Source organism: Centruroides vittatus, unplaced genomic scaffold (genome assembly GCF_030686945.1).
Source record: "Centruroides vittatus isolate TY-2023 unplaced genomic scaffold, ASM3068694v2 contig_19, whole genome shotgun sequence".
In the NCBI taxonomy this organism is placed as follows: domain Eukaryota; kingdom Metazoa; phylum Arthropoda; class Arachnida; order Scorpiones; family Buthidae; genus Centruroides; species Centruroides vittatus.
The window spans coordinates 828,755-841,963 of NW_027121169.1; the positions used below are offsets into that span (position 1 = coordinate 828,755).

The 13,209-nt window shown below is 29.4% G+C and overlaps 1 protein-coding gene across 1 annotated transcript in view; it reads left to right on the forward strand.

Moving 5' to 3' along the window:
• Positions 1-13,209, forward strand: part of LOC136970106 (SCY1-like protein 2) — a 50,019-nt gene that overhangs the window by 13,115 nt on the left and 23,695 nt on the right. Inside the window, exons 2-3 of the mRNA XM_067264487.1 lie at positions 2,176-2,333; positions 11,515-11,659. Of these exons, the coding sequence (XP_067120588.1) occupies positions 2,176-2,333; positions 11,515-11,659 (303 nt within the window). The remainder of the gene's footprint in view (positions 1-2,175; positions 2,334-11,514; positions 11,660-13,209) is intronic.

Sequence of the window (13,209 nt, forward strand, 5' to 3'; positions counted from 1 at the left end):
TAAATTAAAAATATGATTAAAAATTGCAGCCCAGCAATTATTTATTGTGACACTGTCACAATAAATAATTGCTTGTTCTTATTGTGTTGCCATTCTAAAATGTAAGAAAATGAGTCTTGTAGATCATATTGTATGAATTTGAATAACCTTGCAGTTGTTTGCAAAAAGTCACCTAAATAAGGGATGTTCCATGCATAAATATCTTTTCTTGTTAGTAAACATGGTTGTAATGGCAAATAATTGTAACATACTTAAGTATTTCAATCATTGTTATTTCCGATTTCAATCTGTAAATCATATTTTGCAGTTTGAACATTTTTTGGCAAAGACTTTTATGAATGGCATAAAAAATCTCATCAATCATAAATAAAAGACAGCAATGCAATTTTCAGAGTCATTAGACTAAATATTTATTTTCTAATTCTTTAATGATAACAGATACAGGTATTCCTCATACAACATGGCATTCCTACAACACGGTTCGAAAATCCTTCGTATGATATGGCTATATGGTTTTGCTTTAACATGGTTCAAGAACATCCCCGGACAAAACATTCAAATTGCACACTATTTAAGTGCAAAAACCCATCATTCAATATTCTTTTATTCAAGTAAGCATGCATGTTGTCTCATATTTTCTCAGGGATTTTAGAATATTGAAATTTTCAGTCTTGTTTTGTGCCTTTTGCTTGGTTTTCTTTAATGAGAACTGATTGTACAATTTATCTTCTTCCTTGTCCTAACTTCCTATTCTAGCTTTCCTATAAACCAAGTATCATTGGTAATAGTGCTCTAAATAAACCCAAAAGACTATTGCTGTGCTTTGTTTTATAGATTAAATTAAAAGTTACTACATAAAAAGATTAAATTTTTAAAGATAGGCAAATGTAAGCAAATGAAAATATCAGATTTTATGAATAAAAGTTGAGTAAAATCAAGATGTTGCCAATAATTGGGATTAAGGTCAACAAGAATGCTCAGAAGATGATATATTTTGCCAAAAAGAAAACATCCTCATTTAATGGTGTTTAGCAGTGCAGAAAAAATTAATATTAATGTGCAATACTTTTGATTTTAAATGTGCAAAAATGTACTTTTGAGCATAAAAACAATTTTTGAAGTGGATTGAAAATGTTTGCAATTAAATATTTAGTTTTCTGTGAATAATTCTTTCTTTTAATATATACTGATATATTCTGTATACATTATAATTATTTCTCTAAATTTTGGGATATAGTTGCTTGCCTGAGAATGGTTTTTTTTTTTTTTTTTTTTTTGGGATAAATATGTAGAAAACCAAGGAAGGGTACATACTCTGACAAAGATTTTATTCAATCTTTACTAATGAGTAATTTATCAATACAAAAATATATCTTTTCAAATGGATACTACCAGATCCATGTTTAAAAGAAAAAGTTTTGTGTTTTATAAAATCTTTTGAAAAGCATAAATACAAAACTAAATGAAATGAGTAGCTCTGGTTAATGTTGTATACAGTTTAATTCTTTATAGTGTGATGAAATTTTCAAAAATATTTTCAATAAAATAGTTAAAGAAATCTAACAGTTTTAGTGAAGTATTATTTAAATATTCTATCTTTACATATTGAAAAGTTTTTAATATTAACAAACTTTAATATTATAATTTAAATATATACTAACAATTAATTATGACAAATAAGAAACTACAATTGTACAATATTTAGTAATAGCTTTTCGGCTTGTGGAAATAGCTCTACCCATAGCTATTTTTCACAGGAACTTACCAGTACTGGCAGATAGCATTAAAAAGTATTGGTAGTCAGCGCTATATCCTGGCAGTTGCTCAGTAAAAGCAGTTCTATATGTTCACTCACCTTAGATGTATATAAGCAGTAATTTTTTGTAGAAAAAAAGCACTAGCTGTAGCTTTATCATGATTTACAGAATTTTAAATTTGTTTGTAGGTAAGTGATACAATGGAAATGATATATTCATTTACAAAACTATCATTGATATTCATTTACTTCTGTAAAATCAGAAGTTTGATAAAAATGTGAAATAGCTTCTTATGTATTAAAGAAATAATTATTTGTTTAATACATTAAAAAACAATATAAACATTTGAACATTATTAAAATCTACTTTTATAATATTTTTAAAAATTGTTTAACTACTTTCATATCCTTTTTTACAGGAAGCTGCAGTATTTGTGTTAGAAAAAAAGCAGTTAGAGAGATATTCTAAACAAGATCGTGATCATATCTTAGAGATTCTTAAAAAAGGAGTTTCACAGCTAACAAGGTTACGTCATCCAAGTATTCTTACAGTACAGCATCCTTTGGAGGAATCTAGGTTTGTTGAATATGAAATAATACATTTATTTTTCATTTAAAATTTTAATAATTTTATAAGAGTTTAGCTGAAAGTTCTGTTGCTTGAACATGAAAGAGGAGTGATATAAAAATAACTGATTAATTTTTTAAATTTAATTCAGTTTGATTCTCTAAAGCAGGAATATACTTAACTTATTTTTCTGCCAGGATATTTGTCAGAAGTCAATATTATCTTTGACATTAACAACAGCAAAACTATCAGTCACAGTACGACATAAGTAGACATGCATCTACATCACAGTGTGATTGATGCTGCTGTGTAAATGTCAGGATTTCCAGTTTTTGTAAAATGTTAGTAGAAATAACTTAATATTTACTTATGCTTGAAGATTTGCATCTTAAATAAAAATTACATTTTTAAATTAAATAATTTATTTAAGCATATTATACATAATTTATTTTTATAGACTATAAAGCATATTAATATTTGTTAATGTATTGAAATTTTATATTAAAAAAGTGTAAATTTATCAAATAAAATATTCTTCTGATAAATATCACTGAGTTCAGCGTTAAAGTAAAATTTTTCTTTATGCTGCAAGCACTTTCGACGAAGTTATGTTCGTCGTCCTCAGGCGAAAGTGCTTGCAGCATAAAGAAAAATTTTACTTTAACGCTGAACTCAGTGATATTTATCAGAAGAATATACAACTTTAGTGTGAGTTTACATTTATTTTTTCTACATCAAATAAAATAATTTTAAATATTGAATAATATCTGTATTTAGCAAACATGCAATGAATTGATGTAATTTATTATCCATTTAATTATTTTTTTTTTTTTTGCTTATGTTAAAAGCATGAGGATGGAGTTAAAGTAAATTAATATTTACTTTAACTTCATCCTCATGTTTTAACTCCAGCCTCCATCATGTTATTTTTGCAATTTTTTGATATAAACAAGAAATCCTCATTAGTCCAAACTTGGATAGTTTGAAATTCCATTAGTTTGCAACTGTACTGTTTGTCCCAGATGGGGATATAGGGATTTATATGTTAAGGAATTCTGTTAGTTCAAAATATGGCTACTTTGAAATTTAAAGTGAAAATTCTGTTCAAACTGTGATATGTGTATTTTAACTTGTACTTTTAGATCAAAGTTTACATGCCTCAAATATAAACATCCACCAAAACCCAATGCCTATCAAATAGACACCTATAATTGCCATAAATAATCGGCTATAATTTGGAAATAATAATAATGAATTACAAATAAATTTGACACTAGAGGGAGGCATTAGGTGCCATCTCTTATTAAATTTAATAATTATAATATTTAATTAATTAATTTAGAATAAACTGGAAGAAAAGAATCGGCTCAAAGTGGGACTCGAACCTGTAACTCCTGCTTACTGTGCAGATATGCTGCCAGTTATGCTACCTGGACCTTTGATCCGATCTCCTCTTCCAGCATATAAAGCCTAATCTATAACCATTGGGTTTTGGTAGATGTTTATATTTGTATATCTATGCCTTGCTGGGATATGCGATGGCTGACTGAGTGAATGGATGTTTCTGGCTGAGGGCGTGGGTGTGTTTCCAGTCGGTACCATATTAACCATCAATGGTTATACATTAAGCCTATATATGCTGGAAGAGGAGATTGGATTAAAGGTCCGGGTAGTGTAACTGGCAGTGTATCTGCACAGTAAGCGGGAGTTGCAGGTTCAAGTCTCTCTTCAGGTTGATTCTTTTCTTCCAGTTTATTCTAAATTAATTAATTAAATATTATAATTATTAAATTTAATATGAGATGGCACCTAACGCCTCCCTCTAGTGCCAAATTTATTTGTAATTCATTATTATTTCCAAATTATGTAACCTGGTTATTTATGGCAATTGTAAGGGTCTATTATGTGCCTCCATGCTATAAGAGAACTATAGACTAAGAACTACTCTAATTTGGTGAACATGGCTTTGCTTTTACAGTAACACATTTTTGGTGTCATCATTGATTACTCTTTTTCTCTTATCTCATAAAATGTGGCTGAGTTTCAGGGTTGCAAAGTTGTGCTACAAGCAGCAGATTGAGATGTTTTTATGAGATGTGGGGCTGCACACTATTAGATTTGGGCTACTTTAAAAATAATTTGGGCTACATTTCAAGTATTTTGCTTTGCTTTTATAAAACCTATCTGGAAATCTGTGAGGTTCTCACTGGATACATACTGTTAACCTGCAGTTTATTTATAATAATAATAATAATTATTAATAATTACGGAAGTAGCATTCTGTATACGTAGCCATATTTTATTTGTTTTATAAATTTAGTTACTTAGCATTTGGCATATTGTACAGAAATATGTAAAACTTGGATGATTTGAAGTTGCAATTATTTTGTCCCTTGAATTTCAAACTAATGAGGATTTTCTGTATAATGAAAATTGTTTAATCCTGTTATCTAATTTTATTATTTATGTGATATATATATCCATTATTACTGTAATTCATATTTTTAAGTAATGAAGTAAACAATACACTTTTAACAGGGGTAAGATTGAAGAAACACTAATGACCTCATTAATGGGCCATCTCGCCTAAGAGAAATGATTTTACTTATGCCTAAAGATGGCCCATTAAGTGTGTTGAAAACATTAGTGTTTCCCCATCTTAACTATTGTTGAAAGAGTATTGCATATTTCATCAAATTAACTATAATGGTCAGTTTGACTTTATCATATTTTCAAATATACTATTGATTTATTACTTAACATGTTTATAATCTACATTTATTTGTGTGTGTTTGTTGTATTCAACCTTTCTTGTTCCATCTTTTGACTTTGTGCACTGTAACATTTGTATCTTTTGTGCCAAAATATTATAACAATCATTTCAAAGTCTGGTAAGTATATTGAAACATTGCCAAACAATTACCTAAATAATCAGGCTATAACTCTGCTATTTAGTGGAGTTATAGCCCAATTATTTAGGTGATCGTTTGGTGATGTTTCTATATCATAACAATCAATCAATGTGTATGGAATTTTGTAGAAATAATACTGTAATTTTATTTTTGTCTGTTGATGATATATTTTTGTCTGCTAATGATATATTTATTCATTGTGTATACAGTATTATTACATGTATTGTTATTAAGTTTAGAATTTTCATATCCAAAAAAAAAATGTGATATGTAATCAGTCATTTCAATTATTGATAAATCTAATTATAATAATACAATTTTTTATATAGGGTTAAAGAAAACAATTGCAAGAAATGCTTTTACAAAAATCTGTGTTAAAAATTTTCTTTGGCTAGATTTTTTCCATAGATAAGTTCCTACTGGATAAATTCTTGTTTGGAAAGATTCTGTCCAAAGAAGTGTTAATAGAGTTAGTTGAGATAAACTGTTTTTTTAAATTTTTTCCAATTATTATTTGATATGACTATTTGAATTATTTTAAGAAAAAGTTTACATATTAAATTAATTAGAAATGCAAAAATGGCTTTGTTAAATTAGTTGAATTAACCAATATATCTTTAACAGTGCATGAAGTTTAATTAACACTAATGTTGTTATCAAAACTCAAATGTTTTTGATCTATCATAAGAATCAACTAATTTGAAAACAGAAACATTCCAAAATATGATTCTACACAAATGAATAATATTTTGGAATGTTTTCCATTTTCAAATTGAAATTGATTATGATGATGGTTTATGAATAGATTAACAATGAAAACATTTGAATGTTAATAATAATCTGTTGCTTGTTGGTGTTATGTTTTAAGTTCAAGTGGATCAAGAAATCATTTAAAAATAACCTTAAAATTTTTGACTCTATTAACGGATCATCTTTAGATATAAACAGTTGAAAGTGGCCCTTTAACCGAGTTGAAAACTGTTATTTAAATTTTACCCAGTCATAAAGTACAGAAACTAGAGGGAATGTTAAGAGATAAATTTACACTTTAGAAATCACTCCAGCAAAAAATTTAAAAAAACAAAAACATTGAAAATGTCCTTAGACATTCAAGTTAAAGCTGTGTGGGCTCTAACTTGACTGTTCTGTAATGGGGCATTTTATTGTTATTCTTATTTTATTTAATTTTGTTAGATATTTATTATTAATTTTTTTTAATATTATTTTTGTTAATTTGTATTTATTTTATTTTCTGTTGTATTTAAAGTTTTATATTTTGTTACATTCTGCTGGTATATATTGAATGTTTTTTTTATTCAAATATGTTCTATTTGGAATGTTCAACTGACAAAGACCTATCAACTTAAGTTGAAAATGTTTTTCTTTCATTAAACTTTTTCTGGAATTGATTTCTAAGGTGTGAATTTATTTACTTCACTCAGTTTTAAAAGTACATTGATTAATTCAGCTGAGTAACCACAATGGCTAGTTCACTAAATCTTCACTAAATTTCATCAGAGAATGATGTTATTCTTTACATCATACATAAAGAATAACAACTTAACTATTCCCAGTGATTTTAAATCTGACAATGTTAAAATTTTAATAATTATACATTAGACTTGCTGAGTAATTTGAGTTTTCTGCATTTTATGTAGGAGGTATGCTGAAAAGTTTGCAACTTTAGCAAAATAATAAAAGGCAAGGAATGAAGGATGTAGGAAGGGAAGTCATTGCATACTCTATGAGACTGTTAAAACTGCTAGTTTGTGTTTTTTAGCAGTTTGAATTTCCAATGGCAGTGTCAAAACTAGAATTCAGAAATGTTGACAAGTACGTCATCATAAAGTTCTTGTTCCTGCAAAGGAAAGGTGCATAGAAGATTGACTCTGAAATGCTGGCAATTCATTTTGAGATAACAGGGGAGCCATGCTCTGGACTGTCCATTTCAACATTGATAAATGAAAATCCAGATGAAATGATTTAATCCTCAAAGACTTAAATATTCCTATTAGATGAATTGTGGAAAGCTCTGAAAGAAAAACAGTGGAAAGTTCAGTTGGGATGCTTTTCTCTGGACGGTATGGAGTGCCTGCCCATATTGCCCATCAAACCACACAGAAAATCAAAGATTACAAATCAAATTGTTGGAATATTTGCCTTATGTTATTCTTGCAGATTATCAATTTCTTTCCAGCATTGAAGAAATACCCGAAGGGGATAAGATTTGCTTCTGATCAAGAAGTATTGGTGCTGTAGAGGTTTGGTTCACAGATCAACCTAAGGAATTTTTGTGGGGTTGTAAAACTTGGAGGAACATAATCATCTTTCAACTGTATGCAATTGTTACAATGTTGAAATAAAATTGATTCAGTATATCAAATTTGCCTTTTCTTCTAGAAAAAGTCACAAACTTTCTAACTTTCCCTTGTATGTGTAATGCAAAATAAAAATTTACTTAGTAAATTACCATGTACAAGCTCAGATTTTGTATCTATTTTAAACAATCACTTTTTTGTTTTTTAATATCAATGAAACAAATTTGAACTTAAAAGTGTGAATTAGTTTTGAGGGTTTTCAAAAGAGTGCTCTAACTATAAGTTTTAGCAATTAAATCTGAATTATATTTATTGCTTACTAATTCACTTTCATGTTTAATGTTCAGTAAGTTAAAAACAAAAGACAAGTGAAGAGTCAGATTTTTATAAGTATCAGAATGGAATTTCCAAAAGAGCATTTTCAGCACATGTTGTTTTACTTTTTCTACAAGAAAAAAACAGTTACAGATAGTCACTGGAAGCTTGTCAAACTTACAGAGAGTCTTCTCCATCAATTAAAACCCGTGAGTGGTGATTTTGATGTTAGTGACAAGATTGCCCAGGACAGCCAAAAAAGTTTGAAGATGCTGAATTGAAAGCTTTATTGGATGAAGATGCAGCTCAAACCACTTCAGAACTTGCCAAAGCTTTGCATTTTGACTGAACAGTCATCAAATGTTTACATGCCATGGGAAAAATTTTGAAGGAAGAAAATGGATGCCACATGAATTGTCTGAAAGAATCAATTGAACATTTGCATGTCCTTGCTTGCTAGACAAAAAGAAAATTTTTTTGTATCAGATTGTGACTGGTGATGAAAAATGGATTTATTTTGATAATTCAAAATGCAAAAGATCATGGTGTGACTGGTCAACCATCAACATTGACACCAAAGTGAAATATTTAGTCACAAGGTTATGCTTAGTATTTGGTGGTATCAAGAGGTAGTGTACTTTAAGATGTTAAAACACAATGAAACTGTTACAGGAAAATGCTATTGACAACAGCTGTATAGATTAAAGCCTACACTGGAACAAAAATGTCCATGGGTTACAAATAAATGATGCAAAGTAATCCTTTTGCATGATGATGCTTGGCCACACATTGCTACTGCTATGAATTGAGCAAATGTTATTGGAACTCAAATGTGAAGTCCTTCCACACCCCACATATTCTCCAGATTTGGCTTCATTGGACTATAGTTTTTTTTGTTTAATGCAACATGTGCTTGAAGATAAGTGATTTTCCAATTTCAATGAAGTACAAAAATTCATTGATGAATGGATTGCTTCCAAAGATGAATCATTTTATAGTCATAGTATTTATCTCTTGCCAGAAAAATAGGAAAAGGGGTTAATGTTACCTATGATAGCGAACATGGCGCTTGTCTCTGAAACAGTGGGGATGCACATTCTAACCTAACCTAACCTAACCTATTCTAATAAATTACCCCTATTCTAATAATTTGATTGGCAATAATTATGATAATTTATTAGAATAGGTTAGGTTAGGTTAGAACATGCGTCCCTACTGTTTCAGAGACGAGCCACCACGTTCACTACCATAGGTAGCATTAACTGGAAAAGGTTGTAGAAAGCAAAGGAAAATATTTTGACTAATGTAAAGTTGTTTCATTTTTTTTTGTAATAAACACATATTTTAGCTTAAAAAAAACTTAAAATTAATTCACCTATCTCTAATATATTACATTAATATTAATAATACAGTATATTATACTATTGTATCCAGCCATATATTTATATTGGGCTAATTTTTGCCAGTTTTTAAATAAAATTTAAATTGTTATAGATAACTCTCTCAATCAAATGCATAATCAAAACTAGGGTTTCTGAAACGGGATCCCGGGATCCCGGGTTCCCGGCTGTTTTTTTACCCCGGGAAATATCCCGGGAAATTTTTCTCATCCCGGGAAATCCCGCAATTTTTTTAAAAGTTCACTTTTTTCTTATTTTGTGTTAAGATTGAAGAAATTTTACAAATAGAAAGTATAATTAACTCATAAACTGTCAGAATGCCGGAATGCATTTATATTTAATTTAAGCCTGTGTTACTGATGGTGCAGCTGTAATGGTGAAATTTGGAAGGTTAATTGAATGTGAGCATCAGTTATGTTATGCACACGGAATTCATTTAGCGGTATGTGATGTTTTGTACCAAAAGTCAACCACTTCAGTAGCAGTCCCTCTTTCTGAAGAAATTCAAACTGAAGATGAAGAGCGCAATGATGATATTGAGAAAGATGAAGAAGACTTTAGTTATAGTATTGATTTTGAAAGTGTTTTGTGTGAGCGTTTGGCTGAAGATCCTTTCGATATAGATATTTCATTTGAATTACATGACACACTAGGTAATGAAATAGTCTGTTCTCAAATCATTAATAAGGTTAAAAAAATAGCAAAATTTTTTCGCAAATCACCTTTAAAGAATAACATCTTACAAAAATACGTTGAACAGGAACATGGGAAAAATTTGCACTTATTTCTGGATTCCAAAACCCGATGGAATAGCCTTTTAGCCATGTTAGAGCGATTTATTAAAATAAGATCATCCATATCGAAAGCAATCATTGACTGTAATAAAGATACGGACAATTTTGATCTTGACAAACAAGAAGTTACTGTAATTCGTGACATCGTGGCATCACTGCAGCCATTAAAAGCTGGAGCAGAAAAGCTTGGCAACAGAGGATCGACTTTACTTTCATCGGAAGGTATTTTTTCTTTTATTATAAATGAGTTAAATCAACTAAACACACCTTTTTCAAGAAGACTAAAAGAGTCGTTTATTCGACGCATAGCAGAGAGAAGAAATGTAAAACTGACTGGCCTCATACAATATCTCAATAGTGGAAAGAATTATGGAAAAGTTTCAACTTTCCCAAGTGAAAAAAGTTTGCCAGCCTTACCAACCAAGACTATGTTAATTTTATCAGCAAAACAGATGTTAGATCGTCTTTTTGAAGTATCTACTGATTCTACTTCCGGTGATACAGATCAACTACCAGATGTCGCAAGCTCATCTGCAATGACTTTAGCTGAAAAGCTTGATGCTGCTATCAAAGAAGCTGAGATAGACAGATCAAGAAAAGTGGACAACAAAAGCAGTACTGAAACGCGTCTCGAGAACGAAATAGAAATCTTTGAGGCTACAGGTGAAAAAACACACATCATCTGTCTTCTGTTAAATGCGTTAAAAACGATTCCACCCACATCGATTGAATCAGAAAGGGCATTCTCGGCAGCAGGACTTTTTATTACCAAATTAAGAACCAGATTGAGTGATCGGAGTATCGACCATCTTTGTTTCTTAAAATCTCATTATAAAAATTTACAGTAATATTTGTATTATGTTTTATTTAAATAAAAAATATCATTTTCTAAGTTAGAAGTTTGATCAAAGTTCAGTTTTTTTTCTTTAAATTTTTAACTCAATTCGTAGGCAATTTTTGTTATAAGCAGTTTCGAACAAACTTTAACAAATTTTTTTTTATTTGTGAATTTTCTACGTAATTCAAAGGTATTTTTAATACATATTTTACACATCATTATTAATACGATTTTGGAGGTTGTAGAACACTTAAATTACTTTAAAAAATGAAAAATAATGATATCATTCGATTTCAAGATATTTTTTATATTTTAAAAATAATTTATTATATCCCGGGATCCCGGGAAACAGTTCACTTTTATCCCGGAATCCCAGGACAAGCAAAAGACCGGGAAATAAGAAACCCTAATCAAAACAGATTACAGTATAAATTGAAAACAGTAAAATTTGTATATGGAGCTTAATTTTAATAAAAATAAAAACAAATTTTGTATCATTATTTAAAATTATTCAATTGTAATTATATTCAATATGTAATTTTGACTTTTACTTTTACTTTATTTATTTCAAATATATTAACAATATTTATTAATGTATTTATTATTTGTGTAGAGAGAGTTTAGCATTTGCAACAGAACCAGTCTTTGCAAGTTTAGCAAATATATTGGGAAATCATGAAAATCTGTGTGTTCCACCTCCAAAGGAACTTAAGGAATTTCAGTTATATGACATTGAAATTAAATATGGGTTGTTGCAGGTAATTATAAATTTTTATATATTATAAAAACAATTTATTTTGTCAATATGTGCTAAAAGATATTGCAAAGTACACACAATGAGTAGCCTTCACCAAATATATGCTAGTTGCTGGCGGATTACCAAAGTTAAGTGGGCTTGACTAGTATTCTGGTCAGAGACAGCAGAAAATACTGAGTGCTGGATTAACTTCATCTGAAGCAGCTAACTTTTATCAGTCTCTAGATAAAAGAAAGTGTTAGATCAGGAAGGTCGTCTGTCTGTAAAATGAGTACCTAATTTGACTGTTCTCTGTGATCAGGGAGCAGAAGAAATTGGTCAAAATAAATGTGAAAAAAAGATGAAAAAATATTACAATATTAATATTCTTGAAACCAAATTGATCTTTCATCTTATTTAAAAGTAGCAGTCAGATAAATAGTAAAAAACTATTAAACTTACTATGAATAGATTATTGAATTTTCATGGGTGGATTGATCTGAATATATCTAACCATATCCAATGGGATGGGATTCAAATTATGTAACAACCAGTTTGCAGCATATAATCACTATACCCTGCACATAATATTAATATTACTGTTAATACTTTGGATATTTTTTATGAATTAAAACAAATTGAAAATTGGCTAGACATTGTGTCCATCAGCTTGGACACAATGGATGCAAGTATCCAAATGAGAATAAATCAGTGTTATCTGACAATTGGTTAAAAATATTTCCTAATGTAACAGAAAGGTTATAAAATATTGCATAAAAGACTGAATACCCACTGACAAAAAGCAACAATAAAACTATAATTTAAGATATTGTCTCTTGTTTTGGAGTCATCTTTGTGATTTGCTTTGCTTTTATCCAAAGATCATTAGCTGTGTGAATAATCCTTATCTCCTTAACTGGGACTATCAAGCAATAGAAATCGGTGTCTTAATATTGATAAGTAAAATCATCCAAGAAATGTATTTATTGTCCTGCATTTCCCAGATCCACAAACACAGATGTTTATCCCTAGAGCTTATCACTTGTACCATGAGTTCAGCAGAAATTGTCAGATACTTGATTGTGATAGGTAGTCACAGATCAGTTGCAGTAGCGATGAGTTATCATTACACTTATTGCTCTAATATATATATATATTTTCCACTGCTCCAGTCCATATTGAACTGTTAGAAAGTTGGCAGTCTTACACAAATGCAAACTTTTGTAATAAATTGTTATAATTGAGAATTCACAATTTACAAATAATAAATTCAATTTTAACAACTGAATTGTTGAACTAAAAATATTTTAGGAAGTGGAATGCCAAACTGGTACAAATCAGGCTCATCACACTACTGGCTCTTTCTCTCACAAGCTGCTCCATTGTGAAGCCAGTTTTGAACTGTTTTAAAAAACTTTATAGTACAGATTCATGTAAAAGTTTTTCTAAAGAAACATGTGACAAATAAAATTTTAGCATATCTGGTACAAAAAAAAAAAAAAAGACTGCGTAAAAGTTTCTTGTAACATCATCATATGTAAATCCTAAAAAATTAAAGTAAAAACAGTATTG